Source organism: Charadrius vociferus, unplaced genomic scaffold (assembly GCF_000708025.1).
Source record: "Charadrius vociferus isolate BGI_N301 unplaced genomic scaffold, ASM70802v2 scaffold185, whole genome shotgun sequence".
Lineage (NCBI taxonomy): Eukaryota > Metazoa > Chordata > Aves > Charadriiformes > Charadriidae > Charadrius > Charadrius vociferus.
In genome coordinates this window covers 3,974,593-4,001,225 of record NW_009648955.1, presented here as the reverse complement: position 1 = coordinate 4,001,225, position 26,633 = coordinate 3,974,593, and the positions used below count along the sequence as shown (strand labels likewise).

General features: G+C 40.6%; 1 protein-coding gene across 1 annotated transcript in view; it reads left to right on the top strand.

Moving 5' to 3' along the window:
* The window catches only part of SNX14 (sorting nexin 14), a 60,652-nt gene that overhangs the window by 31,858 nt on the left and 2,161 nt on the right, over positions 1 to 26,633 (top strand). The window contains exons 17-28 of the mRNA XM_009887476.1: positions 3,129 to 3,261; positions 8,586 to 8,787; positions 9,754 to 9,837; positions 9,974 to 10,074; positions 10,368 to 10,479; positions 12,269 to 12,309; positions 12,476 to 12,595; positions 20,854 to 20,977; positions 21,503 to 21,667; positions 22,740 to 22,835; positions 23,509 to 23,600; positions 23,756 to 23,812. Of these exons, the coding sequence (XP_009885778.1) occupies positions 3,129 to 3,261; positions 8,586 to 8,787; positions 9,754 to 9,837; positions 9,974 to 10,074; positions 10,368 to 10,479; positions 12,269 to 12,309; positions 12,476 to 12,595; positions 20,854 to 20,977; positions 21,503 to 21,667; positions 22,740 to 22,835; positions 23,509 to 23,600; positions 23,756 to 23,812 (1,327 nt within the window). The remainder of the gene's footprint in view (positions 1 to 3,128; positions 3,262 to 8,585; positions 8,788 to 9,753; positions 9,838 to 9,973; positions 10,075 to 10,367; positions 10,480 to 12,268; positions 12,310 to 12,475; positions 12,596 to 20,853; positions 20,978 to 21,502; positions 21,668 to 22,739; positions 22,836 to 23,508; positions 23,601 to 23,755; positions 23,813 to 26,633) is intronic.

Here is a 26,633-nt window from a genome sequence, read left to right as displayed (position 1 = left end):
TTCCTGCCTCTTTAAATCCATGCTATCCAAACTCAGAAAACAATTTTTTTCATTATGGACTTTTCCTCAAAATTTATCAGAACATCAGTATTACATATATTACTCATACCATTCTTGAGGGAAATTTATCAACTTTATTTTACAGAGGTATATAGACACTTCTATCTTTTGTGTCCCAGTTCAGTGTATAGAGATGTAACTTGCTAGATTGTTGAGGAATAAGGAGTACTTGAGATAGAAGTGCAATTCATTGATTTTTAAGTGCTGCTCGATGCGCTCAGCATTTCTCCTAATTGGGTTGTAGGGGTTTTAGCCAAATAAAATGGTACTCTGACTTCACATGCATGCATATATCTACCTTGCCTGATACATATGACTTGTCTGGTATTTCTTGACCTGTAGAGGTTCACAACAGCATTCTTCAGCTGCATACCCCCGGCTGATCACCTGAAAAGATCTGTTTAGTGCGCTGAATGAGGCAGGGATCCTGTGGGGAAAATTACTTTGCAACCATCCACGATTAATGAATGCCACAGTGCACAGTGGCACTAGTGCAATCTTTGGTTGCAATTCCCAGCTATCGAGTGAACAACAATTGTAATTTTTTAATGTTAGGTATGTGTGACTTCTGGAGTGTTTGGGTTTTTTTTTTAAAAAAAAAAAAAAGGGAAAAAAAAGTATTCCAATGTCTTGTCATCACATCATTCATCAGGAATGTTGGAACCTGTAGATGCTCCACTCTGGGCCCTGCCAAGAAAGCAACTATAGAATAGACAGTCTAATAATGCTGTTACATTGTTCAACACTAGAGGGAGCGGGATACTTTTCCCATTTTGTATATGTTTTGTTGACAGTAGCGGACTTGACAGGTCTTAAAAGACTTGGTCTCTCTGCTAAGCTTCCTCTCCTCTTTCTTCTCTCATGCCTTGAACCTGACCATATCCTAATCCCCTCTCTTCCCTTCCACCTAGCCTCAGGTTCTTCTATTTCTACTTAGCCAGTGAATCTCTTAGATTTTCACCCTGATACCTGGGGGTGTTTAATATTTTTTTTTCTCTTGCTCAGCATCTTCAAAATTTTGATCATCCTGTTGTCCGTCCATCTCTGCTAGCCTCCCCAGATTTTTTCCATGCTCATCTAATCTGGTGTGTGCTCTGTGTGCTCACGCAAGGAATCTTGCTAAACCAGTCCTATGGTCTCTCTGTACATTGCCCACCAGGTGTCTGTGTACCTTCACCAGTTTGTGTTTTGAATTTGTGTCTCTTCCAGTGAAGAGAATCCATCCTACTTTGTTACTTTGTACCTGTTCCAGTTTAGTGATCGCTCTGTACTCATTAGGCGTAATCTTTGGGCTCAGCATTAGGGCAGGAAGGGGTGGTTCCTAGCTATCAGCTATGTCCTGGCCCCATAAAGCTCAGTACTGCAGTTATAGGCAAAACTGTATTTTGCCTTCAGCTGGAGCATTACCAGTGCGGGAAAGAACTGATCTGAGCCTGGAGTAGTCTTAACAAATCTTTCAGCTTGTGCGAATAAATGTTTTTGCTCAAAATCTTGAGAACTGCACAAGTTTTCACAGGAATGATGAAAAGTTCTTCAAGAGTCAAGCCAGAGGTCTGAAGTATTACCTTTCTAGAAAAGCTGTCTAGTTTTGTCTGAATAAGGTTTTTATTTTGCTAGCCTAGTGTTTAAGCTCTTGAACTAGATTCAGGTAGGTCCCCAGTGTGAAAAAGTTCAGCTCAGCACAATAACATATAGAAGTTGTTTAAAAATTGAGTAAAATTGTTCAAACATGGATTTAGACTACAAACAGCCAGCCAACCTTATCTTTGGTTAGCAGAGATAAATAAGATAGATGGTGTGTGTCTGCTTTGGAGCTGATAATATGAGAGAGAAAAAGAGAAAGATTTGGAAAAACAGTGGATTATTTACACAATTTTAGTCATGTACACAGTCTGGGTAAAATTATAAACAGGAAGATTGCTAGTAGCACACATATGCACACTTTGAGTCAGCAGTTGATGTCAACATGGTTTTTTGGGCAATGAAGGTGCTTTAGCTGCTGGTATCTGCTGTTCTGTTGCTACTGCTGTTCAGTAGTGAATAATTTCTTGTTTTAAAGGAAAAAAGATACACTCAGGGTAATTTTTTTTATCCTCTAAAGTACTAATTGTGCTTTTAATATCAGTAATCTATAAAGTTCTTTTGAGTCTTTGATTCTGCCGTTCACTCTATTGATTTTTAACTCACCTATCAACTGTATTTATTGAACCAGCATAAGTAACCTCAGGCTGATTCCATATTCAACAGAAACATTTTTCTTTCCAAATTACTAGCATTTCTACTTAAGAAATAATCTTCAGTGTCAGGTCTTGTGTAAGGGCATTAGAATGCTGTAACGTCTGTTCTCTCAGTAAGGAGTGTGCTTCCTGCCCAATTGTCTTTCTTTTTCCATACCTTGTTGCTTTTTGGATTCTTTGTCATAAGTGGCAAGACTTTAAAAAGTCTTCATCTTTCAGTCAGACTCGCTCTTCAAGCCAAGATTCTTCAGTTGCGTCTGTTTTCTCTCATGCTCAGTCTTGCTCCTTGCACATTCCTTTTGTCTGTCCCTAATGCTTGAAAGTCGAGATCTATCTTGAATCATACATGCTGCTAAAATTCTGGGATGTTTATGCAAAAAAATGCATCTAACCACACCATTTACAGTACTTGGCAAGCCTGGATAAATATTTAAATATGAGTACATGGAAAAGGACAGAGTTAGTGACCTTCTTGCTGTGCGTGCCTGTAGCAATATGACAGTTTCTGCTGTCAAAACAAAATTTTTTTGTATAGTTAATTGTTTATTCTGTGTCCTGCATTACTGGGATACTATTATAAGAGTGTTAATGTTTGCTTATGGTTGAGCATATGGGAATCCCATATCTCTTAAAAGTGTAATCAAGAAATTTTGCTGATTAATCAGAGAACGTATTTGCCATAAATGAATTTCAATTTAAGTGGACTTGTAAATATATTGGCTACTCATTCATAGAGTTGTTTCTCTTATCTGCAAATCATGTGCAATGGCTGACTGAGCTGCTGTGTAATACTATGCCTTGTGTTGTGAACTCTGGCTTCTGTACTCCTAGGACCACACAGAAGAGAGGAGAATCATTTGGAATCAGCAGAATAGGCAACAAAATAAAAGGTGTATTCAAGAGTTCTGCAATGGAAGGAGCTATGTTGCCTAACTATAACTTAAATGAAGGAGAAGATGACTTTGTGAGTAAAAGCTTTAGATTTAAGTCTTTGGTGGTGGTGGTTTTTTTCCTTCCTAGCTTGAAAATGTTAAGTTTCTGCCTTTTCTGCTGTCATACTTCACTGCAGGGTTTCCTTGTGCTCGCTTCTGATTAAGTTGCCTTGTTTTCTCTGTATTCATTCGCAAGCCAAGGCCGCATCCCCAGTTAGTGTGCCTCTGAGCTTATCACTTATTACAGAGAAGTGCTAGAAGTAGCAGTATCAGACATTTTTGTAAGCAATGAATTTTTCTCTAAAAACTTACTGTGACATTTTATAATTCTGCGTAATAAAGTATGCCTAGGGCTGCATGCATGTATGGCTTTTCATCTGGTCGTTATTTTTTCATTGGGACCAGTACTGTTCAATATCTTCATCAATAACGTAGACAGTGGGATTGAGCGCACCCTCAGCAAGCGTGCAGACAATGCCAAGCTGTGTGGTGCAGTTGACATGCCTGAGGGACGGGATGCCATCCAGAGGGACCTGGACAAGCTCGAGAAGTGGGTCCATGTGAGCCTCATGAGGTTCAACAAGGGCAAGTGCAGGGTCCAGCACGTGGGTTGGGGCAACTCCTGGTATCAATACAGGCTGAGGGATGAAGGGATTGAGAGTAGCCCTGCCAAGAAGGACTTGGGGGTACTGGGGGATGAAAAGCTGGACATGAGCCAACAATGTGTGCTCGCAGCCCGGAAGATCAACTGTGTTATGGGCTGCATCAAAAGCAGCGTGGCCAGCAGGTCGAGGGAGGTGATTTTGCCCCTCTCACTCTTGTGAGACCCCATCTAAAGTACTGCGTCCAGCTCCGGAGACTTCAGCACACGAAGGACATGGACCCGTTGGAGCAAGTCCAGAGGAGGCCACAAAAATGATCAGAGAGCTGGAGCACCTCTCCTGTGAGGATGGGCTGAGAGAGTCGGGGTTGTTCAGCCTGGCTGGAGAAGAGAAGGCTCCAGGGAGACCTTATTGTGGCCTTTCAGTACTTAAAGGAGGCTTATAAGAAAGACACGGACGAGCTTTTTAGCAGGGCCTGTTGCAATAGGACAAAGGGTAATGGCTTTAAACTAAAAGAGGGTAGATTCAGAGTAGATGTAAGGAAGACACTTTTTACAATGAGGGTGGTGAAACAGTGGCACAGGTTTTCCAGAGAGATGGTAGATGCCCCATCCCTGGAAACGTCCAAGGTCAGGTTGGAGGTGGCTGATCTAGTTGAAGATGTCCCTGCTCATTGCAGGGGTTTTGGACTAGTTAACCTTTAAAGGTTCTTTCCAACCCAAACTATTCAGTGATTCTGTGGTCTGAAGCTTGCCACAGGACCTTAAAACTATAGATAAAGTAGTGGAGAAATTGCTGTTAGGTTGGTCTGTGATGCAGCATTTTCTGATCATGAGTCCTTTCTCATGAGTCTTGGGTGTCTCCCTCAACTAATGGGGGTTTTTTGCATGCTAAACAGCAATGTGTAGAGCCATTGGTAGAATTATTGCATGGGACATTGGTATCTAAAGCACAGGTGGGTGACACGGAAAATTTTAAAAAGGGAAGAGGGGGAAAGTGGTCAGAAGCTATTGGTAATCATGTATTTTTTACAGTGTGTCTGCCAACTCAAGCTTTTGTACCTGTTCCTAACAAACACAACATTTCAGCGTTTATCACCTTGATAAACTGCTAGCTCATTTTCCACAGTCTAAAGATAAAAGAGTAAACATGAGTTCATATTATTCACCTTGTTCAGAATTGCTTTCAGAAGAATGTGGGAAGGACTCAGCAACCTAAACCTGTAGGTGTGTTTCTTTTTCTTTTTTTTTTTTTTTTTGTTCGGTTGTGGTTTTATTCTTTAAGAGGAGGGATGAAAAGCCAATTTTCTGTACAGGCTAAATCTCCATGTAAGTCATGTCTTTAAGGGGGCAGAACTGTTGCAATTAATTTCTCGGACACTTAAGTTCTTGTAAATTCTCTATTCTTGAGGTGAGATTCTAATGAAAACGAGTTAATTTTGCAGCATTGCTGTTGTAGATTCTGCTGGCCAAAGGGTGTGGAAGTATAATTCACCTATAGTAGAGGAATGAGTAGAAGTATAATTGAAGCAGTGGAGCTCAGAGAAGGAACATGTTTCTGTGCCAGAGCACAAGAAGTTACTTGTGAGAAGTTGCCGAATTCAGCGAGAGACACAGACAATATAGAGTCTAATCTGTACTAAGGAAGGTTTTCAAATGGACAGAGAATGGTTTTAGCTTAGGCAAGAATGGAAAGTTTTAAGTGCAGCATTGTCTCAAATACCTTTATTAAATAAAGGGAGGATACTACTTTTTTACTAAAACCACCCTAGCCAAAGTTTGGGAAATACTTAAGTCCCTTCACTTGGTGAGTATGGGTGGGAAGAAAAAATGGAAAAAGAAAAAACTAAAGGTGTTATAAGGTTACTGCGCATCCCAAGAGCTGGGCAGAGCTGTGACTTCACTTTATGAATAAATATTGAATATACAGAATTCAACACCAGTAACATCACAGTAAGTGCTGTAGTTTTCTAGCAGGCATCACAGGGTCAGAGGAAGAGCTCTCTGGGACAAGAAAAGCGTGGTTTGGGAAATTACAGTACAATTTTAAGATGGTGGCAGTGCAGTATACAGACTTATTAGCTTTTTGATTAGCTTATGTACGGAGAGTATGGGAGTTATTTCATCCGTCACACATCCTGATTAGATATTTACATAATTGGTGTTAATGTAAGTTTGGTGGATTCAAGGTAAATATAAGGTAAAGAATGGCAGTGAAATGGAGTTCTGTGCATTGTGACGGAAACAGTGTCTGAACAATGTCTTGTCTTTTCTTTTCTTTTTTTTTTTTTTTTTGACAAACTCACATTGATTGCAGTTAAAGCCCATAGGAAACATCCATTTAGTCTAAGGAAATCACGGAAGGCTAGAGATATGTGTTAGCAGGTTTCTGTGGCTCTGAGCAGCAGCTTTGTAAGGTGCTACCATGATAATAGTAATTAAACTAAGTAAGCCACACTCAATCTTGGTCAACTAAATTTTAAGCAAAAGATATTCTGCATAGGTGTTCCCAAGGCAGCCAGAAGACCTCTAGACTTGAATTTGTAGCTTTGTTGGATGAAACAAATGGAAATAGACTGAGGCAACCTGTAATTATTACAGATTGGTGAACTCTCTGGAAAAGAGGATTGAAACCCCCAGAAATTCCTGCGTCCTGGCTTACCGTTCATGTAGGTGCTGTGGTTGACATAGTGGAAAAGCCTGCAAATTTACATAGGACTATTACCAAAACCAGGCTAGAGGTCAGGTGAGGGATGTAGTGAAGAGAGGTTATGAGTGTGTGAAACTTTGCTGATGATTCAATACAACCTCAGAAGGGCTGCGTGAAGGCGGTGGACGAGGAGGTTATGGCCCCTTTGTGAGCTGCTCAAACCCGACTGACCCCCTGCCTGCTCGGAGCCCTGTGCCGACTCTGCAGTGCTGAGAGTGTAATCGCTGTATCAACTGATAGGTGGGCCAGTGTATGAAACAAAATAAATAGAAGGAGGTGAGAACTGCAAGCAGTGGTAAGTTAAAGGCAGAAAGACTCAGAAAACGTAGGCAAGAGTTGGGTTTCAATCAAGTCCATGCTTAAGCGTTTAGTTTAGTCAAAAACTACAGCATTGGGTAAGTCTGAACGTTTCTAGAATGGTCCTGCATTTTTGCAAAGAGGTCCTAGTGGAGATTGTATATGTAGTGCTAATGCAAATACATACGGTTAATCAGGGTGGCTTATGAAGTGATAATTTTGGCAGCCGATAGCTCAGTGCACACAGGGTGAGGCAGTGAGTGCAGATTGCACCCGGTTGATGCTGCTCACCATCTGCAGAACCTCAGCTGTTGTTGACCTGGATTTGCTATCCTGAAACATTCTGCTGTTTCTGTCCAGTGGTGACAGCTGTGTAAAGCCTGGGGAAGGGGGAAAATGAGGGTAAGACCTCGTATAGAAGATGTAAAGCTACCTGACAACCCTGTTGTTGTGGTTCGGAGAGCATGTGTCCTCCTTATTCCGTTCTTGGATGTGAGTTTGTCCTGCAGTGTGTGAGCCATAGTTGTTCATTCCAGGCTGGGGTTATTTTTGTTTGTTTTGTGAAAGAGCACAGTCTCCAATTTAGTTCTCACGTTGTGAACCACTTTAGCTGAGTGTGGTCTCTGTGTAGCAGCAACTGAGACTGCTTTTTGCCTGTCACAGTTTCTCTTTTTATCAAATAAATCAGGTAAGCGGAAGCAAAAGCAAAAATATGTTTTGAAAAGAAGAGATTCAGTTAGTGGATCTACAGAGATCTGTTTTGGAAGACAATGGTCCACACCATGACCAGTTTAAGGATCATTTCAGTATTATGCAAAGGCAAAACAAAACTGAACAAAGATTGCTCACGTGTGTTGAACCATTTATGCTTCAGCTGCAGTTGAGCCATGATCATGTGAATATTGTAATGCAGACACAGGCAAAATTGTTTCAGGGATGCTGTGTTGCCTGAAAAACGTCAATTAGATTATCCCAATACAGACAAAACTTGTTCAGGCACCTAGGCTTGGCCTTTGAGGGAAATCCAGCTTTAAATTATGAGGCTAAGGGAAAAAGACTTGAAAGTGGGATCCATGCTTTCCAGTTTGCTGTAGTTTCACACGTAAATTCATACGTTAAAATCTCCTATTTTAACAAGCAGTGGTACTCCAAAGTCTGCGTGTGAGACTTACTAAAACAACGTACTTTTGAATTGTTGCTTAACTTTAACCTATCTCAGCATAATCACTAGCTCTGTAAGCTGTGGTGGGAAGAGCGAGGCGCTGGCTGTCGCTGCGGCGGGCGCAGGCTGGAGGCAGGACCGTGGGCTTGGGTGTTGCTCCTCATCAGGCAGCGCCTGCCTCCTCGTAGGTTTGTGATGTTTTAGAAGCCCTGGCAGCAGGCTAAATTAAATTCAAGCAATTTCAATTTTATAAAGAAACAGGAATTTTGGGTTTTTTTCACCTGCTTGCCTGTACTTGTGAAAATACAAAGAGCTCTGGGGCTGCAGGAATAATTCAGTCCCAATTGTGGCTGTGTTGCACCTTGCAGAGCAAGTCAGGTTTGTGTGTCCACAGCGTACTCCATTGCGTGGAGGTGGGGGACCTGTTAGCTTGGTGCATTAATGAAATGGGGATTTTGTTCTTTTATTACTTAGTGACACATACTTAAAGACTTGATTTATGTTTGATTATCCTATATAAGTTTTGCACAGGTAGACTGTACCAGTTAAAATAGAACTGTAGATCTTGATGTTTGAATCTTTACAGATTGAAGAAGGCGTTATGGTGATGGAAGATGATTCTCCTGAGGAGGCTGTTAGTACCCCAAATACACCCCGCAACCTTGCCGCATGGAAAATTAGCATCCCGTATGTAGATTTCTTTGAGGATCCCTCCTTAGAAAGAAAAGACAGAAAGGAGAGAATTCCTGTGTTCTGCATTGATGTAGAGAGAAATGATAGAGGGACAGGTATGCAATGTTGTGCATAAATAAAATGTCTTTTTGAAATGAACTAAAAATATTCTAGCATGCTGTATTCTCATAGTTGTTGCGGTGTATTTTGCATACATGGTGTTCTGATTTTGAAATAATGACTTGAAAATTCTGAGGAAATGTGTTTGAGAGCAAAATAATCACATTTAGTGTTTGCAAGTTCAGAACTGACTCCTCAGCATGAATGAGTTCTATTTAGACTTCATCCCAAAGTTTGAGACTTTCTCTTTCCAAAAATATTGATCCTATGATTCATATTAATAAACACCTGGCATATTTTTCTTTCAACCACTCTGAACTTTGGAATAATGAACAACAAATAACTTTTCCTATAACCTTCAAATGTAGTTCTTGGGAAATGAAAATGTTTTGCTTATTAGGAACCATCCTGGCTTGCAGATAGTTTATCAGTATCTAGGCAGCAATGCAGCCATACTGAGTGGGGAAAATAGCATCATCCTGGGGCTGCATAGATTTGTGTTAGTGAAACTAATACTTCCACAGTAAGCAGGAAATGTTTAAGAGTTATTTAGCGATATCTTCCAGGAGGAAGAATGATCAGGATTCAAGCTGGTGGTGCAGAGGAATGTATTCAACAAATAGTATTTCAGTTAATCATTTGGATAAAAGTTTGAAAATAGATCTAACATAGTCAGTCCTGATCAATTTTGAAGTTATGCAGTGCTCCATTGTTTAGATTTTAGGGATCCCCTGAATGAGATGATAATTTCCATGCTAGTACCATGTTTGTCTACCAGGTATGCATTTTAATTTAATGCTTAAATTACCTGGCTGGGATTTTTTTAATGTTATGGCAATATGGGGGATTCATATCATTGAGGTTTTGCCTATAATAATCCAACATACATTTGCTGTTGCTTAATTCAAGTGGCATGAAACCTGGTTCGTTTTTAATGGTGGTTTGGGTTTTTCCCCCCCCAGTTGGGCATGAGCCTGAACACTGGTCTGTCTACAGGAGGTATCTTGAATTTTACGTGCTTGAGTCGAAGCTAACCGAATTTCATGGTATGTCCTCCATCATCTGGAAAGCCACTTTCCCACTGCTATGATTATCATTCATTACTGAGCTGAAATTTAAAATAGGGAAATCAATGTTTGCTGCATTACAGGAATAATTTAATCTCCTTGATATCTTTATTAGGTACATTTCCTGATGCTCAGCTTCCCTCAAAGAGAATCATTGGCCCCAAGAACTATGAGTTCTTAAAATCCAAGAGAGAGGAGTTTCAGGAATATCTGCAGGTATCAAACAAACTTTTGGAGCAAAGAATATTCTAAAACTACTAATATAAAATTAATAAAGGAATGTCTACTTTTTTTTTTTTGTTTGTATCCAAGTGACTTGGGTTTTAGAAAGGGTCAAAGTGGACAAATAGAACTTCTTAGTTTCCTGTTACTGAAAACAAATCTTTTGCAAATGACAATATCTGTGGTAATATAATGCTCTCTGAATGTGTCTTTTTGCTATAGAGAAACTGAATTTTAAAGATTAGTTTTAAAGTACTTACACTTCTTTCTTTCCTTCTGTCTCAAAGAAACTTCTGCAACATCCAGAACTAAGTAACAGCCAGCTTTTAGCTGACTTCCTGTCCCCTAATGGAGGAGAGACTCAGTTTCTTGATAAAATGTTGCCTGATGTGAATCTTGGTATGTAATATGTTAGTTGTGTATGCTGCCGAATACTAATACAGTTGATAACTGTGATTGAATGATAGTAGTAATGAACAGATAACTCTTGGGTATGGATATGGATGTAGGGAATAAGAACGCTGCTCCTTCACAGCCCTTAAAATTATAGCTCAGCAAGCAAGATACGCTGGTATTTTTTCCTTGAAGAAAAGAAGACATTTTGAGATTATGGAAAAAAGTGTTAAAGTGGTTGCTTTTGAATTTTTCTGTCAGCAAGCAAGGTGCTAAAATTTCTCTAACAAATTTCATAGTTCAAGAAGAGTTACAGGATTGTCGTGAGTCAAATCTGCACAAGTCAGTCATTATTTACAGGTGCGATGGCATAAACGATTTCTTAACATAAACTACCTTTGGGTGTTAGTTGATTAAAATCTGTTTATTTTAATCTCAAAATGGCAATATTTAATATTTCTAGTATTGGCTAGTGATAAGATCTCTTCTGACATGAGCTACTTTATAGAATTTGAGGCAGTGGTGTATGTGCTACAGGCAGGCCGAATGGAAATTGAGAAGTTGAGAAATTTTTGATGTCTAATGTAACTGTTGATAATAAATCCAAAAAAATAGACTGCAGAGTGACTTTACAGCTTGGCTGCAATGTAGCTGTCTCAGGATAGTGGGCCTCGGCTGGTAAGGTCAACCTCATGGCCATTCTGTCTTCGTGTATTGTGGCACTAGGGGTTCTGTAACCAGCGTGGTCCACGAAAGCCGTGTCTGAACCATGCCACTGCATTTCTGCTTCTCCTGGTCATGCTGTGAATCTGCTGGGGTGGACATTCTCTTAGTGTGCTTACTAAGTTGTTGAACGCGATTTCGATGGTCCATCCTCCAGTTAAAGGGTTCGGTTTTGTTTCAGACTTCCCCTCCCCATCCAACTGTGCACTGTTTAAAAAAAAGCCTATAATTATGATGTTTACTGTAATGTCTCATATCTGAGACTCTGCTTCGCTTGCCTAAACATCATTTTAACATTTAATTTGGCATTTCAGTAGGGCTTTTTGTGAGAATGAGCGGTTTTATTGTTATCATTTGATCATTGTACATACTTTCCGATGTAAGTTACAAATTTAATGACATATAGATAAGAAGAGTAATACTGTAAATGTAACACTTAAAACTAATCCTGGACAGTTTCATTTTTCAGCATTCAAAGTTACTATGATGTATCCTGATAGCCTTAACAGGACAGAAGAGCTGATTTTTAAGACCACAGCTGTAGCCTGTCCAATTTGTAAAACTTTACACAGCAGCATTTTCATGACTGGATCCTTCCAGAATCTCTACAGATTAGCTGACCTTTTCAGGGAAAAAGAAGAATCTTGGTTCTTGTGATTTCTCTTGTGATAAATGTTTATGAACGATGAAGAACTTGGATACAGAAAATTGTGCCTATGCTGGTGTCATATAGTACTGCTGTTAGGGTGCTATAGCTATTTATGTTTGAACTTCTAGAAAAGTTACAAAGGCAGATCTAGAGTACTTTGGTTTATTTTTTTTTTTTTTCAGATAATCATCTGTATATTTTTCATATTTTATGTATCTTTTCTTGAAAATTACTAAGCATTAAGTTATAATCTAGATATGTCGAAGACTTTTTGTGCCAAGTAAAAAAAAAAAAAAATTTTGAAAATATGGTATTTTTAAATTAATTACTACACAATGAGTACATAAAATGTAGCAGAGCAAAATGTCTTCAAAATTGGGCAGTCATAACAGAAAGCTTTTGTTTGTTTGTTTCTAATTATAGGTAAAATTATAAAATCTGTTCCAGGAAAGCTGATGAAAGAGGTAAGTCTTCCAGGTTGCCAACGTTTTAACTTCAATGACTGATTTTATGTGCTACTAACTTATAGGCTAGGCAAAAATTTGTTTGGGAACTCAGGTTTTGTTTTTTGTTTTTTTTTTTTTTTTCCTATAATTATGCAAGTAACAGGTCACTCATATCTTATTACAGAAAGGTCAGCATTTGGAGCCATTCATCATGAATTTTATCAATTCCTGTGAATCTCCCAAGCCTAAACCGAGCAGGCCTGAACTTACCATTTTGAGTCCCACTTCTGAAAACAACAAGAAGGTACAGTAAGTCATCTTCCTTCCCCACTTTACAGGAGTGGGGACAATGGACCATACTCTGAAAATGCAAAGAATAAACAGGAAAAAAAAAAAAAAGTAATGGCTTACCTATTTTGAGTTGTCTTTTCACACAAGAAGAAAAATAGTAGTGCAGAGAGATCTGTCATCTTCTGTCTTGTAAATATCTTAGTCTGAATGACTTTTGAGGGTTGGTTGTTGGTTGTTTTGGTTTTTGGTGTGGATTTTTTGGTTTGTTTGTTTTTTTTTTTTAATTCTTACTGAATTTGGAGATGAGGATACAGAGTAGAGAGCCTGGGAAGTACAGAATGAAGAAGAGGGAAAGCAAAGGTATAAAGTAGGGAATGTTTTAATGCCGTAAGTGAGCTTCCTTTTCAAAGTGAAGAGCTTGAGTGTTTGATGAAAGCGTGACTTGTCAAAGTGCTACAAGCCAAAATTGTCAAGGTGCTGATACCTGTTTATCTGCCTTTCAAATGTTAGTATACAGTTCATTGATGTCTGATGTACATAATAGGTTAACTATATAACTTATGTATAGTGTCTCTAGAGCCTGGTGAAACTTGCTTGAAAGGCTTCTGTTCAGAGGCTTTAAAAAGACACTGGTCTTTATATTGCTGTGTAAGACTGCTTTAGAGTGTCAGTGGAATCTGTGGAATTTACAGAGGAATATTGTTTCTGGACTAGGTCTTCAGAGACCCAAGCTCAGTGTTAGAGTTGCTTTGATTTGGAACAAAATATTTAATGTGCATACACTTTGCCATGTGAGTGTTTCTAAAAGAAAAGTCCGTACTATATGTTTTTCTGCTGTCTCATTTGCTTTGGGAAGAGGAGTTGGAACTGGACGATGTGGGTGTTGGTCTTTTTTCCCAAGTAATGAGTGATAGGCCGAGAGGAAATGGCCTCCAGTTGCACCATGGGAGATTTAGATTGGATATTAGGAAAATTTTATTCACTGTAAACGTTGTTGAGCACTGGAACCGGCTGCCCAGGGAAGTGGTTGAGTCACCATCCCTGGAGGTATTTAAAAGACACGTACATGTGATGCTTAGGGTGCTCTCAATCCATTCTCCGCCCAGCCTGGATTTGTGCTTGGGATTGCCCTGAGCCACGTGCAGGACCTTGCAGTTGGCCTTGTTGAACTTCATAAGGTTGGCATGGGCCCAGCTCTCAAGCCTGTCAGGGTCCCTCTGGATGGCACCTCTTCCCTCCAGCGTGTTGGCTGCACCAGTAGCTTGTCTTCCTGAAAGAGCTAGAAGCCCAGGACCTATTCACGGTTCTTCTTGGTGATGGGCTGTTGAAAAAGCGGACCTTTTGATTTCCTTCACTATGCACATTTTACAGTGTTACGACACTTACAGAATTTACAGCTACAAAACTTTTATACTGAATAAGTACAATGGCAGTTAAATCTATTAATTTGTTTAGATTTCATCTTCTAAACCTGAAGTCTGAACTACTACGGCCAATATCGTAGTGTTAGCTTACATGTGCGCACACACAAAATTAGTAGCCTTCGTTTCAAGTCCTTTTTTACCTTGGACACTATTTGCAAGGTTAAGATATTTTGCTATTTCTGTCTGTATGGAGGGGTGTAAATGTATCAGCAGTTATAAAAATCAGATTTAGAATTTTTGACTTGTGCTAGAAACAGTACATACATAAATACTTCAAATATAAATATGAAAAAGCTGACAGCATACTGCTGCATAGTGTGAGCAATCATTTAATTTTTTACTGTGATCTGTCAAGAACTATTGAAGTTAGTAGTTTTAATACATTTAACGTACTTAAAGAAAATATTTGAGCAGCAAGCTTTGCACTCTGAAGTATTCCTATGAAGACAGGGTTCTTTCTGTAGTTTCCTTGAAAAACTTTATTAAAGGATCAAAATCTATTCTTTAAAGTGGTGTTCAAAACCATTTTGGACTGTAAAAGGTTAAAAAGAATGTATCTAGCATTGCTCAGTTAAAATGCAAATTCATTCTCTGAAGTGTCAGTGTGTTATTCTTATAAAAGAACATGTACAGAAATTCAGGCTCTGAAATGAGGTTTTCCCAATTCTTTTTGGTGATCCCAGGAAAGCAAAGAGCTGGCTGCACTTTGGCTTTCATTTTGGAATGCTGAAGTTTCCTTAAAAAAAATGTAGATCTTTACTGCCTTCTATTTTCTAATGTCATTTTCAGAAATAGTATTGTGGGGGAAACCTCCTTATCAGCGCTGATGAACCGTCCATGTATGCGCTCCATTTGAGACACAAGTTTGTAGAGTCCAAGTCCAAGTTGTTGCTAGTACTGCTGGTTAGCCTGTAGGAGGTGCTTTTTGTCATGAGATATGAGTTTCTTCACAGACAGCAAAAAGGCTCGCCTCACATCTCCATTCCTTCTCACTAGTTATTGTGAGAGCGCATTCACTGTTTTTCTAAGCAACTTTATTCTAGTTAGTTGTTTTATGAATAAGTAATTGGTTCTACATATCTCTTAGATTTTTTTTTGTTTTGGTTTTTCTTTCCCCAAAGAAATCTGTTTTGTTTTGGGGAGCCATTTGCTGTAAATGGAGGGAAAGTTTCAGAATTCGGTATGTCTCCGGCAGAGCTACGATTATTATTTCGTAGAATAGTTAGACTTGGAAGGGACCTTAAATATGATCTAGTACCACCCCCTCCTGCCATGGGCAGAGACGTCTTCTACGAGACCGGGTTACTCAAAGCCCCATCCAACCTGACCTTAAACACTTCCAGGGATGGGGCCTCCACAACTTCTCTGGGCAACCTGTTCCAGTGTCGCACCACCCTCACAGTAAACAATTTCTTCCTAATATCTAATCTAAATTGACCCTCTTTCAGTTTGAAGCCATTAACCCTTGTCCTGTCAGTACACTGCCTGATAAAGAGTCTCTCCCCATCTTTCCTGTAGGCCCCCTTTAGGTATTGGAAGGCTGTAATAAGGTCTCCTGGAGTCTTCTCTTCTCCAGGCTGAACAGCCCCAACTCTCTCAGCCTGTCCTCACAGGAGAGGTGCTCCAGCCCTCGGATCATCTTCGTGGCCCTCCTCTGGACACGCTCCCACAGGTCCATGTCCTTGTTAGTGCAACCAGAGCTGGATGCAGTACTCCAGGTGGGGTCTCACGAGAGTGGAGTAGAGGTGCAGAATCACCTCCCTTGACCTGCTGCCCATGCTGCTTTTGATGCAGCCGAGGATACAGTTGGCCTGGTCTGCAAGCACACATTGCCAGATCACGTTGAGCTTCTCATCAACCAACACCCCCAAGTCCTCCTTCTCAAGGCTGCTCTCAATCCGTTCTCTGCTCAGCCTGGATTTGTTTCCTGTGCAACCTGTTTCCTGTGACCCTGCTCTGGCAGCGGGGTTGGACTAGATGATCTCCAGAGGTCCCTTCCAACCCTGACCATTCTGTGATTCTGTGGTTGCCCCCACCCAGATGTAGGAGCCTGCACTTGGCCTTGTTGAACTTGGTGAGGTTCCCATGGGCCCAACGCATGGTTTGGGGCAACCAAGACACTTTGGCTGGCAGGGTGCTGCAAGACAGTTCTATGATCAGATACCCAGTATCTGTTTGTGCTCAACTTATGCTACCAGTTTTGACCAGCAGAGGCGTGTATGCATAAGGAGTTCATGTGCAGACAGTTTTCTCACTAATTTCCTATCTGTCAGTTTAGCCGTAGCGCGCACACTTACTCACACGATAACTGTAATTATCAGAGATCTGATATCCCAGGTTGCGCTGTGTTACAGTCTCTGCTGAGTCTTGCATGCACATTGTGAAATTCATCCCTCTTGCTGATCTGTTGGGGTGCTTGTGCCTTCTTTGGAAGACAGTCGTCTGTTTCTCAAGTCAGCCCACACTTGGGAAAAGCTTTGTGCCAGGTGCCAGGACACCACGCCGTTTACATCCTGTCGCTTCTTGGATTTGATTTGTAAGCCACACTGGCTTCATCTGCTAGACCATTTTAGTTCAGAACAGCGATGCTTTTCAGAAGTAAATCTCCCGATCATCTCTGCTTGTTGCATTTTCTCTCGTACTAGGGAGCTGTCTTAGAACTCATTGACTGAATTTATTTCAGATGAGAGTAAGCTGGAAAAGACTGTCTAGGAATGCAGGCACCAAGGGGTGTGCAGTCCAAAGGCCAGACCGAAGGTAGACTGAGGTGACACCCCTGCCCACCCCCACAAATATACCTGCAGTAGATCCAGGTGTTCAGTTCTGCAGTTTCACTTCTGTTGTGCCACGTGATGTCTTGGTGAAGATATAAGCACCACATAAGCCTGGTACCCCTGCCCCATAGAAACTGGTGATGGAGATGAACGCTAAATGTCTGTACCAGGATTGTGTGAGCTACCTGTGTGGAGTCAACGCGGTGATCTGGCAGGAGGCTGAAGAGACACTTTCTGAGTGCCCATCTGTGAGAAGAGCATGCTATCTTATAACGAGAAAGTTCTTCAACACAAAATTTTTTTGGTAAATGCTAGAGTTGATTTCCAGCTGATGCTTGTATTGCCACGGTGTTCCCGTACACCTCATCTGACACAGATGTGTTTATTCTAGTATCGACATGTTGGAATCCGCTAAGAGTATAATACACATTCCCCGCTGCTTGTGCTGCCAACTCTGTTGCCATGAATAGGGTACACCCAGGCTGACTCTTCATCAACAGGCTGAATAAAGAATGCCTGAAAATCTGCCAGGGCAGGTGAAAGCTTGAGTTCAATCAGAAATGTGCTTCCTTCTATGAGAAATTTTCTGCGTGCTGCTTCCTTTTGAATATTCCTGGTGCGTGTGTGTGTTTCAAGTATCGGTCGAAAGACTTCTAGTTAAAAATGCATAATGAACATGGGTAGTCAACCTTAGTACAGCGAGTCGCAACGGGATTTTATCCTGTATCAGATCCACTAGATTAAAAGAGTTACCAGCCACCCTGGTTAAAACAAACAAGTGAACAACCCCCCACCCCCACCGGGTAAAGGCACCAACAGGATTTCTGGATTTCCCAGCTATGTTTCTGTTCTGAAGGTCTGTAAGCAGCTCAGTCATCTTCCAAATGTGCTTTTGTCAGACTTGCAAGAATAGGTGAGGACTTCTCAGCTGATGCACTTTGCAAAATATGCGTACAAAAGCGTTGTTCTGCTGGCTTGTGATGACCCGCCGACAGCAATAAAAGCTGCTTTTGGGAACACCAACGGTATAGTGCCTTTTTATGTGTAGTTACTTGGAGGAAGACACGGTTGTTTTTCAATACACTAACTGATGCGGTTCAGACACTATATATGTTCTTTTCTTCTTACCATTAGTCATCTGTACTTTCCCAATGATCAGGAGAAATGGTGGAGAGGTTCATGCCTCCGGCTGTGGATATTGTTCATAATCGTGGTATCGCCTCTGTAAACTTCACACCTATGCTGGAATGTATGGGCGTATATTTGCATACGCACTCACTAACTGTTGAGTAACTATGTTTTTTCTATTAGGTGTTTTATGTAAGCCTTCATACTTATTTTGCTAGCTTTTCCCATCAAGGTACAATAGACGGCCTATCGTGCAAAGGAATACTTTGGTCTTTTTCTTAATGCAGTCCTTTTATCTTTCATTCGCTTCAAGAGCTTGGCTTCTATTAGGAACCCATACCAATCCATGGAATTTCCTCGTTGAAAGCCTTTGAAGAATTTCATGTTTATAATCACAGTTACTGTTTAATCTTAAAGATATGAATAATGATAACAGTGGAGTTTGTCTTGCTTGTCTTTTTCTAGTCTAATTACAACAGTGAGCTTTATATCGCATCTCAAATACTAACATGTGCAGAAACATTTAAAAGCAAAATCCCATGCTTATCTGAATTCTGACTATAATCTCAACTTTTGTATTAGATATCCAATTGCGTGTTTTTCACTTGGCTTTTTTGGCTGAGACGAAATCTTGGAAAGTGTAAAACACCTTCTAAGTAGAGATATAATGCCACTTTGTTATGGCTGCTGCATCCTTCAGACGTGCATTGCTAATGACTGTAGAATACACAGTTGTACTGGAATAGTGCACAGTATATACTTTGTAAAAGTTGCTCAGTAGTTTTGGCATGCACTGATGTGCTGTTGCTTTCTGAAATGCCATGTGCAAGAGTCTAAGCTTTCAAAGCTTGACAATAATCAAGGAACCATTATGTTTAAGACGTAGGACAGATGATCCATGTGCAGAGGTACATACAGCGTGCGAAAGAAACTGCTTCTGGTTTGGGGTGAAAGCTGAAATAACTCTTGGAAGTCAGAAAGCTTTGCCCTAAGATGGCCTTCCCATTTGGGGTTTTTTTTTTTTTTGGTTTTGTTTTTATAGATCACTATGGGATTGCTGTTAATGATTTAGTTTGGCCTGTACACACTCCTTTGAAACTTTATCTACATTGCGCAATGGGCTGCTTTGAGTTGGCTCAGTATGTATCGCCTCTGTCAGGTCGCGGGGTGTATCTAAAAAATAAATGAGGCTCTTGTTTAAGTTACAATAATTCAACTGAAATTTTCCCAGTGTCCTAATTTCAGTATTGAGGAGGATCTAGACTTCAGTTTATACAGGGTTTTTTAAACAACATACCAGGGACACTTTCATACAGTAGGCGTGAATAATTATGTGTTCTTTGTAGGTTCATTTCTTTCCTGGATACCAGTCATCCACCAGTGCATTAACGATATTTGTTCTTTCATGTAATTTATGTAATAACTTGGTGTTGTTTAGTTTGAGTGACCTTTATGATGATAATGCCGGCGGGTCAGCACTTAACAAAAGAGAGGGCCTAAAGAAGTACAAGTCAAAACCTGAGTCTCGCCAGATTTCCTAAAGTAATTCTTCCTAAGAGGGCAGAGCATTCTCTTTAGACTTGCATGATTCAGAGACTCTACAGAAAGTTAACCACATATAAGTAAATTACTTCCCGTTCCTTGGAACTATTTTTAATTTGGGAGTGATACAGAAAAATCTGTGTCAGTAGCAATCATCTCAACCTAGGCAACACTAATGACGTTGCATTTGCTCTCGTTCTGGAATATTTTTTTTAGAAGCTTGGCATAAACTTTTGAACTTTCTTTTCATAATACAGAGTATTTTGTATAAATTCTTTTTTATCTCTAGATCAACGGTTTTGGGGATAAGATAGTTTAAAATAAACTGTTAATGGTGATTGCTAGGTATTGTCAAGTATGGAGAGCCTCAAGAGTCAGAAAACTCCTCCTTTCCAGCTGCTGGAGCCCACAGACTTGGGGCGCTTGGGGAGGGGTGGAAGGAGGTGTGCCTATGTGGTGCAGGCCACCTAATGGGATGCAGGGAAAACCTTCTTGGTTTCTGGAAAAGAAAATCCTTCTTGGATTCTGAAAGAATCTCTTCTTATTGTCTTGAACTGCAGTGGCCAAGCTGAGTTCTGATTGAGCTTTGGCCCTTCTAATTTTCCCCCTACATAGCTTTGTTGTATCTTGATAATCCTCATAAGATGCCTTTTCCAGAGAATGTAAGCTTCTTGGCATTTTACAAGTATTGTATGTTTTAGAGGAGAATCAAAGGGAATAAATGAGGTGAGGGCTAGAACATGAGAAAATAGGATAAAGGAATAAAATGAAAAGAAATGGGATAAATGGAAAAAAAAACCCCCAAATGTTAATAACTTAGGAAGATTCGTGAAGTTCTTGCTATAAATGATCAAGCACAGACGAAGCTCTTGTTCCCTTTGCAGCCCCCCCCATCCTGGTAAAAAGTTGGGTGTTTTGTCTAGAACCCATTGTATTTATTTCAAATTGGAAGCCAACAAGATATTTTAGGAGCACTTGGATGTTGTAGGGTTCCCCTGTGATAGAACGGGGTGCATCAAAGGTATCAAACCCTATGATAAAAGTCTAGATGTGTGAAGCTGTCGGGAACAACAGGGCTCACGAATTACTGCCTCGGTCGCCCTGCTGCTGTGTTCCAAATCCAGGTATTTTGGTTGTTGGGTGTCTCGGCAACATGTGACATGCTTTTTATTTTTTGCTGCCCTTTGGAGAGTGAACAGTTATTTATTAATTTTTTTAATTAACTTAAAATAATGGAAAATTGATTAGTTCTTCGAAAGCGCTGAAAAAGAGCTACTTCTAATTTAAAAACAAAAAACCAACCACCAAATAAAACCCACAAAAATACCCACCAAACCACAGATCTGGTGGCTGCCCTTTCACCTTTGAATTCAGTGTTTTCAGTGTTATGTTTTTATTTTTAGCTTTTCAATGATTTATTCAAGAATAATGCAAACCGGTCTGAGAATACAGAAAGACGACAAAATCAGAACTACTTCATGGAAATGATGACTGTAGAAGGAGTCTATGACTACTTAATGTATGTTGGTAAGAAGTGATTTCTCGTAATTATTTTTATACTCTGTGCCAAATAGGAAGTTCAGGTTCTTTGGTAAGAAATAAAGTTCTGTTGTAGTACTCGTATATAATTCAGCACTTGCAAGTTTAACAGTATACAACTCAGGAACACAGTCATTCTTTAAAAGACCTTATTGCTGCGCTAAAATAGCATAATTTATCTTTCATTATTGCTCAGTTGTTTTGTTGTATCTCTTTCTTTCTGCATCTCAGCGTATGAGCTTATGGGAGGTAGGTCCCTTCCTTTTTCTCAAATGTGTCTAGGTTGCTTGTACATTCTGAGAACTAATTAATAAAAATACTTGAAGGAGGTATTTGATAAGCAATCTGGAGAATAGCGGAGAATATTTTTCCAGTGTTGCACTAACAAAACTACAACGTTGTTTGCTTGTTTGCAATCTTTTCTTCCCTTTTTTTTTTTTCTTTTGAATAAGTGATTCCACTATCATCATTATCAGGAGAACTTTATAAACGTGTATTACTGTAACTTTACAGGTAGAGTAGTTTTCCGCATTCCTGACTGGCTGCATCACCTCTTGATGGGAGGAAGAATTCTCTTCAAAAATACATTGGAACTGTACACAGACTATTACTTGCATTATAAGTTAGAACAGCTATTTCAGGAGCATCGTTTGGTTTCTCTGATAACACTGCTGAGAGGTTAGTAAAAGTTACATCTTTGATGGGGAAAATGCTGCTTCAGTTTGATATTTGAAATCTTTTCTGTTAAGTTTCTAAGTACCAAACTTTTCATAGGTCCACTTGATTTTTAACACTCCATTAGCTTTATTCAAGCATTGCAAAGATTCTAAAAGCTTGTTGCGGGAAGATGAGTCGACCACATCTCAGTGGTGATTACAGGAAAAAGTACTATGATTAGTAATTTGCTAAGGTGTGCAAAGAACATGAAAAACAAAAAGTGGTTTAGTATGTCAGAGTGTGAATATTTCATGCTATCTTTGAATTAGTTTTCACTTGTGTGCTGCATCACAGTCCTGTACTGTTAATTTTTTTATTCCCTTTGTTGTGGGCTTTTGAGAGGGTTTGAGTGTTCTTGACCTTCAAATAAGGGAAGGGGAGGGAGATTAAAAAAAAAAAATTAAAAATGACCTCACAAGTGTAGAGAAGTATTATATGACTACAGACTGATCTAAACAACACATCTGGCCAAAGCACTGGTATCAAGACAGCTCTGTCCGTATCAAGCCAAAAAGAAATCTTGTGAAAGACAAAAAAGGAAAAGAGTAAATCTTTCGGAGCATAAAACCAAATCTGAGTGCCTAATATTTCTGATAAAGAACAATTCTTGGTTTTTTTATTCATAGATAAATCTGAATTTTTTGACAGTTCCAGCCGGTGCTTTAGCACAGGATATAAATACCGCTTATAGTTCTGAAAGTAAAAGGGAAATTGTAAGTAAAGAGATCATAACTAACCTAAAGTAGAGGTGATCCAAACCTAGAAGATAATGCTTTAAAAATTTGGAAAGAATGGAAACAAATTGGCAAAAGATTATTGTCCTTCACACAGGTGGGGTATTCTGGATTCAATCAGGGTAATGTAATCAAAAGACTATTATCTGGCAAGGCTAGAACTCCCTTCCAGTCAAGATCAGACAGAAAAGAAGCTCAACTTTAAAGCCATAATCCAAAACAGTTTTTGTATGCCAGTGATGCATAGCTGCCTAAAGGTTTTTTGTATTTTTTTTTTTTCCAATGTGTCTTCGCTGCAGATGCTGTGTTCTGTGAGAATACCGAACCTCGCTCTGTCCAGGATAAGCAGAAACGAGCCAAGCAGACTTTTGAAGAAATGATGAGATACATTCCAGGTTCTGTATTTCCTGACTCTCTTTATGAGTATGTTTAATTGTTCAAGGAGATATCTAACCCAAATACAGCCACATTAGTTTTCCAAATCAAATAATACTTATGCTGCTAAGGTTTGAGTTGACTGGACTGCCACTCGGTGTAAAAACCCAGGAGGTCAGTTTTGTCATTTAGGTGTTGCTGACTACAGTTGTAGCAAAGCAATTAATAATGACATGATGGAAATGAAGAGCTTTACAGATGTACTTAATACCATAATTTCTTCATCATTAGAACGCTCCTACGGTTGGTGAAAATCTGGGTTAAAATAGGCACACCATGAAGCCAAGATAAATCTGAGCTCTCCTTACACGGCATAAACTAGGGCAGAGGGGCCCATTTGCTTGGCTATTCAGAAATTAATTAAAAAATTTCACCTTGTGGTTTATTAAACGATGTATTAGGACAATAACTTGATATTATAAAAAATGTAATAATTACTTAGGTGTGCAGCCCTGAAGGAAAGGGAGGAACAAAGAAGGAACCAAAGGAGTGTGTGTTGTTCCATTTTGGATGGATAAAATTTGAACTTTAATTTAAACATTTTTAAGTTACTGGAGTTCTGTAACTGCATTGTATAGCTGTTTTGCAGTACTTCCTAATGACTTGTATATTTGTTGGTGGTGTTTGGTCTAGATTTAATAGGCAAGTGCATTGGGGAAGAGGCTAAATATGAAGGCATCAGGCTTCTGTTTGACGGAGTGCAGCAACCAGTGCTCAACAAACAGGTAACTGGCAACGTGTAAGAAACTCGCCTTTCGGCACAGAATTCCCTGAAGTGTATATATAGCTATAACAGAGGAGTGAGCTCTAATTGAGAGCTAAAAATAAAAAGTAGGAGTGTTGCCCTGAAGTGTTCTTTATTTTCTTTATTTTCTTTTAGTTAACTTACGTTCTGCTGGACATTGGGATTCAAGAACTCTTTCCAGAGCTCAGTAAGGTACGTGCTAACTCCGTTCAAGAGCTGCAGAGTTCTTCAAGCTGCTAGTTAGTCTGGGTGTTGGTGCATTTTTCCTCTTGTTCTTTAGTAATACTAATTTTAGATTTTGGGGGAAACCTGTATTTTACGAACGTGTTGAAATCATCGAAATCTGGATTATTTAGATTTTTGTTAATTAGCTCTTTCCAAATCAGTTTGGGTCCATTTGTCTAGCATACAGCAAGTCTGAGCTGACTTTCAGGAGAATTGGAAAGAGCAATCGGCGGTGAGGATCTCTCTGCCTTTCTTTCTGATTGATTGTCACCACTCTGTTTTATGCATTTCCTGATTTAGGAAGTGAATTCTGCACGCAGAACTCAGATTGAGCTTCAGCGTTTTTCTTGATAATATTTGGCTGGAGGGTTTCTTACCTGTAGTTTGGTCACTGCAGTGTTACCTTCCGCTATCCAGATCAAGGACGGCGAATTTGCACAACACAAAATACTGTATAAATGCATGTCATCAGGTCTCTTTGTACTTACATATATAAAACCTTCACAAAGTTTTACATAGTAAGTTTACAGCTTGATGGAAGACAAGCTTAGCAAGTCTAACCTACTGTGTGCATCAGCTCTGTAGCTGCCCTCCTCACGTCAGTGTTCAAAACAGTTAAAAACAAACAAAATAAGACCCAACTGACCAAAGGAATAACGTAGAAGCCTGGTGACTTGCGTGCTGCAAAAAAGACCTGACTGAGCCCTGCTCTTCTACTCCACTGAACTGTTTTCATATCTCCACAGCTAATTTATATATATATATATATTTAAAAATACATAAATATATAGATCATCAAGTTCCAGCCCCCCTGCCATAGACAGGGACACCTCCCACTAGACCAGGTTGCCCAAGGCCCCATCCAGCCTGGCCTTGAACGCGTCCAGGGATGGGGCCTCAACAAGTTCTCTGGGCAACCTGTTCCAGTGCCTTACTACCCTCAAAGTAAAAAAACTTCTTCCTAATGTTTAATCTAAACCTATCCCCTTCCAGTTTATAGCCATTCATTCCCCCTTGTCCTGTCATTACATGCCCTAGTAAAAAGTCCTTCCCCAGCTCTCCTGTAGGCCCCCTTTAGGTACCAGAAGGCCACGATAAGATCTCCCTGGAGCCTTCTCTTCTCCAGGCTGAACAGCCCCAACTCTCTCAGCCTCTCCTCACAGGAGAGGTGCTCCAGCCCTCGGATCATCCTCGTGGCTCTCCTCTGAACACACTCCAACAGGTCCATGACCTTCTTATGTTGGGGACTCCAGAGCTGGATGCAGTACTCCAGGTGGGGTGTCACCAGAGCCGAGTAGAGGGGCAGAATCGCCTCCCTTGGCCTGCTGCCCACGCTTCTTTTGATGCAGCCCAGGATATGGTTGTATGAACACTGGTTGGTCTTCAGTTGATGCTGCAAAAAACCTGAAGGCTTTGTGTGTTAAGTATTTAAATAGTCTTTAAAGCACCAGTCAGGCCCAGAGGGTCGTGATCAGAGGAATGAAGTCTAGTTGGAGGCCAGTAACTAGGGGGGGTGTCTCAGGGGTACAGTCCTGTTTAACATCTTCATTAATGGTCTGGATGATGGGGCAGAGTGCAAGGCTGCTGCTGACACAAAACTGGAAGGAGCAGCTGATACACCAAAGGGTTGTGCTGCCATCCAGAGGGACCTCAACAGGCTGGAGAACTGGGCTGATGGGAACCTCATGATCTTCACCTAAGGGAAGTGCAAAGTCCTGCTCCCAGGAGCAGGTGGGACAGCAGGGAGGAACAACCACAGGCCACCAGTATTTATAGGGGGCTGCCCAGCTGGAAAGCAGCTTGGAGAAAAGGACCTGGGGGTCCTGGTGGGCACCATGTTGACCATGAGAAAGCAACGTGCCCTTGCTGCAAAGAAGGCCAATGGTATCCTGGGCTGCATTATGGCTGTTGCCAGCAGGTGGAAGGAGGTGATCTTCCCCCTCTACTCAGGATGGGTGAGGCCACACCTGGAGTGCTGTGTCCAGTTCTGGGCTCCCCAGTACAAGTGAGACGTGGCCATACTGGAGAGAGTCCAGTGAAGGGCCATGAAGATGATGAAAGGATTGGAGCATCTCTCCTTTGAAAAGAGGCTGAGAGAGCTGGGACTGTTCAACCTGGAGAAGAGACTGCTCACGGGATCTTATTAACTTATATAAACACCTGAAGGGAGGGTGCAAAGAGGACAGAGCCAGACTCTTTTCAGTGATACCCAGTGGCAGGACCAGACACAATGAGCATCAGTTGAAACACAGGAGGTTTCCTCTTAACATCGTGAAAAACTTTTTCACTGTGAGGGTGGCTGAGCACTGTCCCATGTTGCCCAGCGAGGTTGTGGAGTCTCCATCCTTGGGAGATATTCAGCAGCCATCTGGACATGGTCCTGGGCAACCAGCTCTAGGCGGCCCTGCTTGAGGTTTGGACCAGATGACCTCCAGAGGCACCTTCCAGCCCCAACCGTGCTGGGATCAAGAAAAGATTATTTAATTCAAATCAAGATTATTTGTGCAACTTCTTAATTCATCCTTTTGTTCTGTGTAACTGTGACCCTGCCTGACTGTTCCGCAGTGTATCAGAAAAGCACCTGCTGAGGAGGGACCTCTGATGCTACTTTTGGCCCTTGTGAAACAGCAGAGTTGAGGGCTGGGCTCCACCTGTGCCCTGCGACTGAAGCTGATGGGAACAGCGAGGGAGTTCGCTGGCCCAGGTTTTGGTAGAGGAGAGGAAGAGAAAATACTCCAACCAGGCACTTCAGACATTTTCCTATTTTGGATGTACTAAGAGAAATACA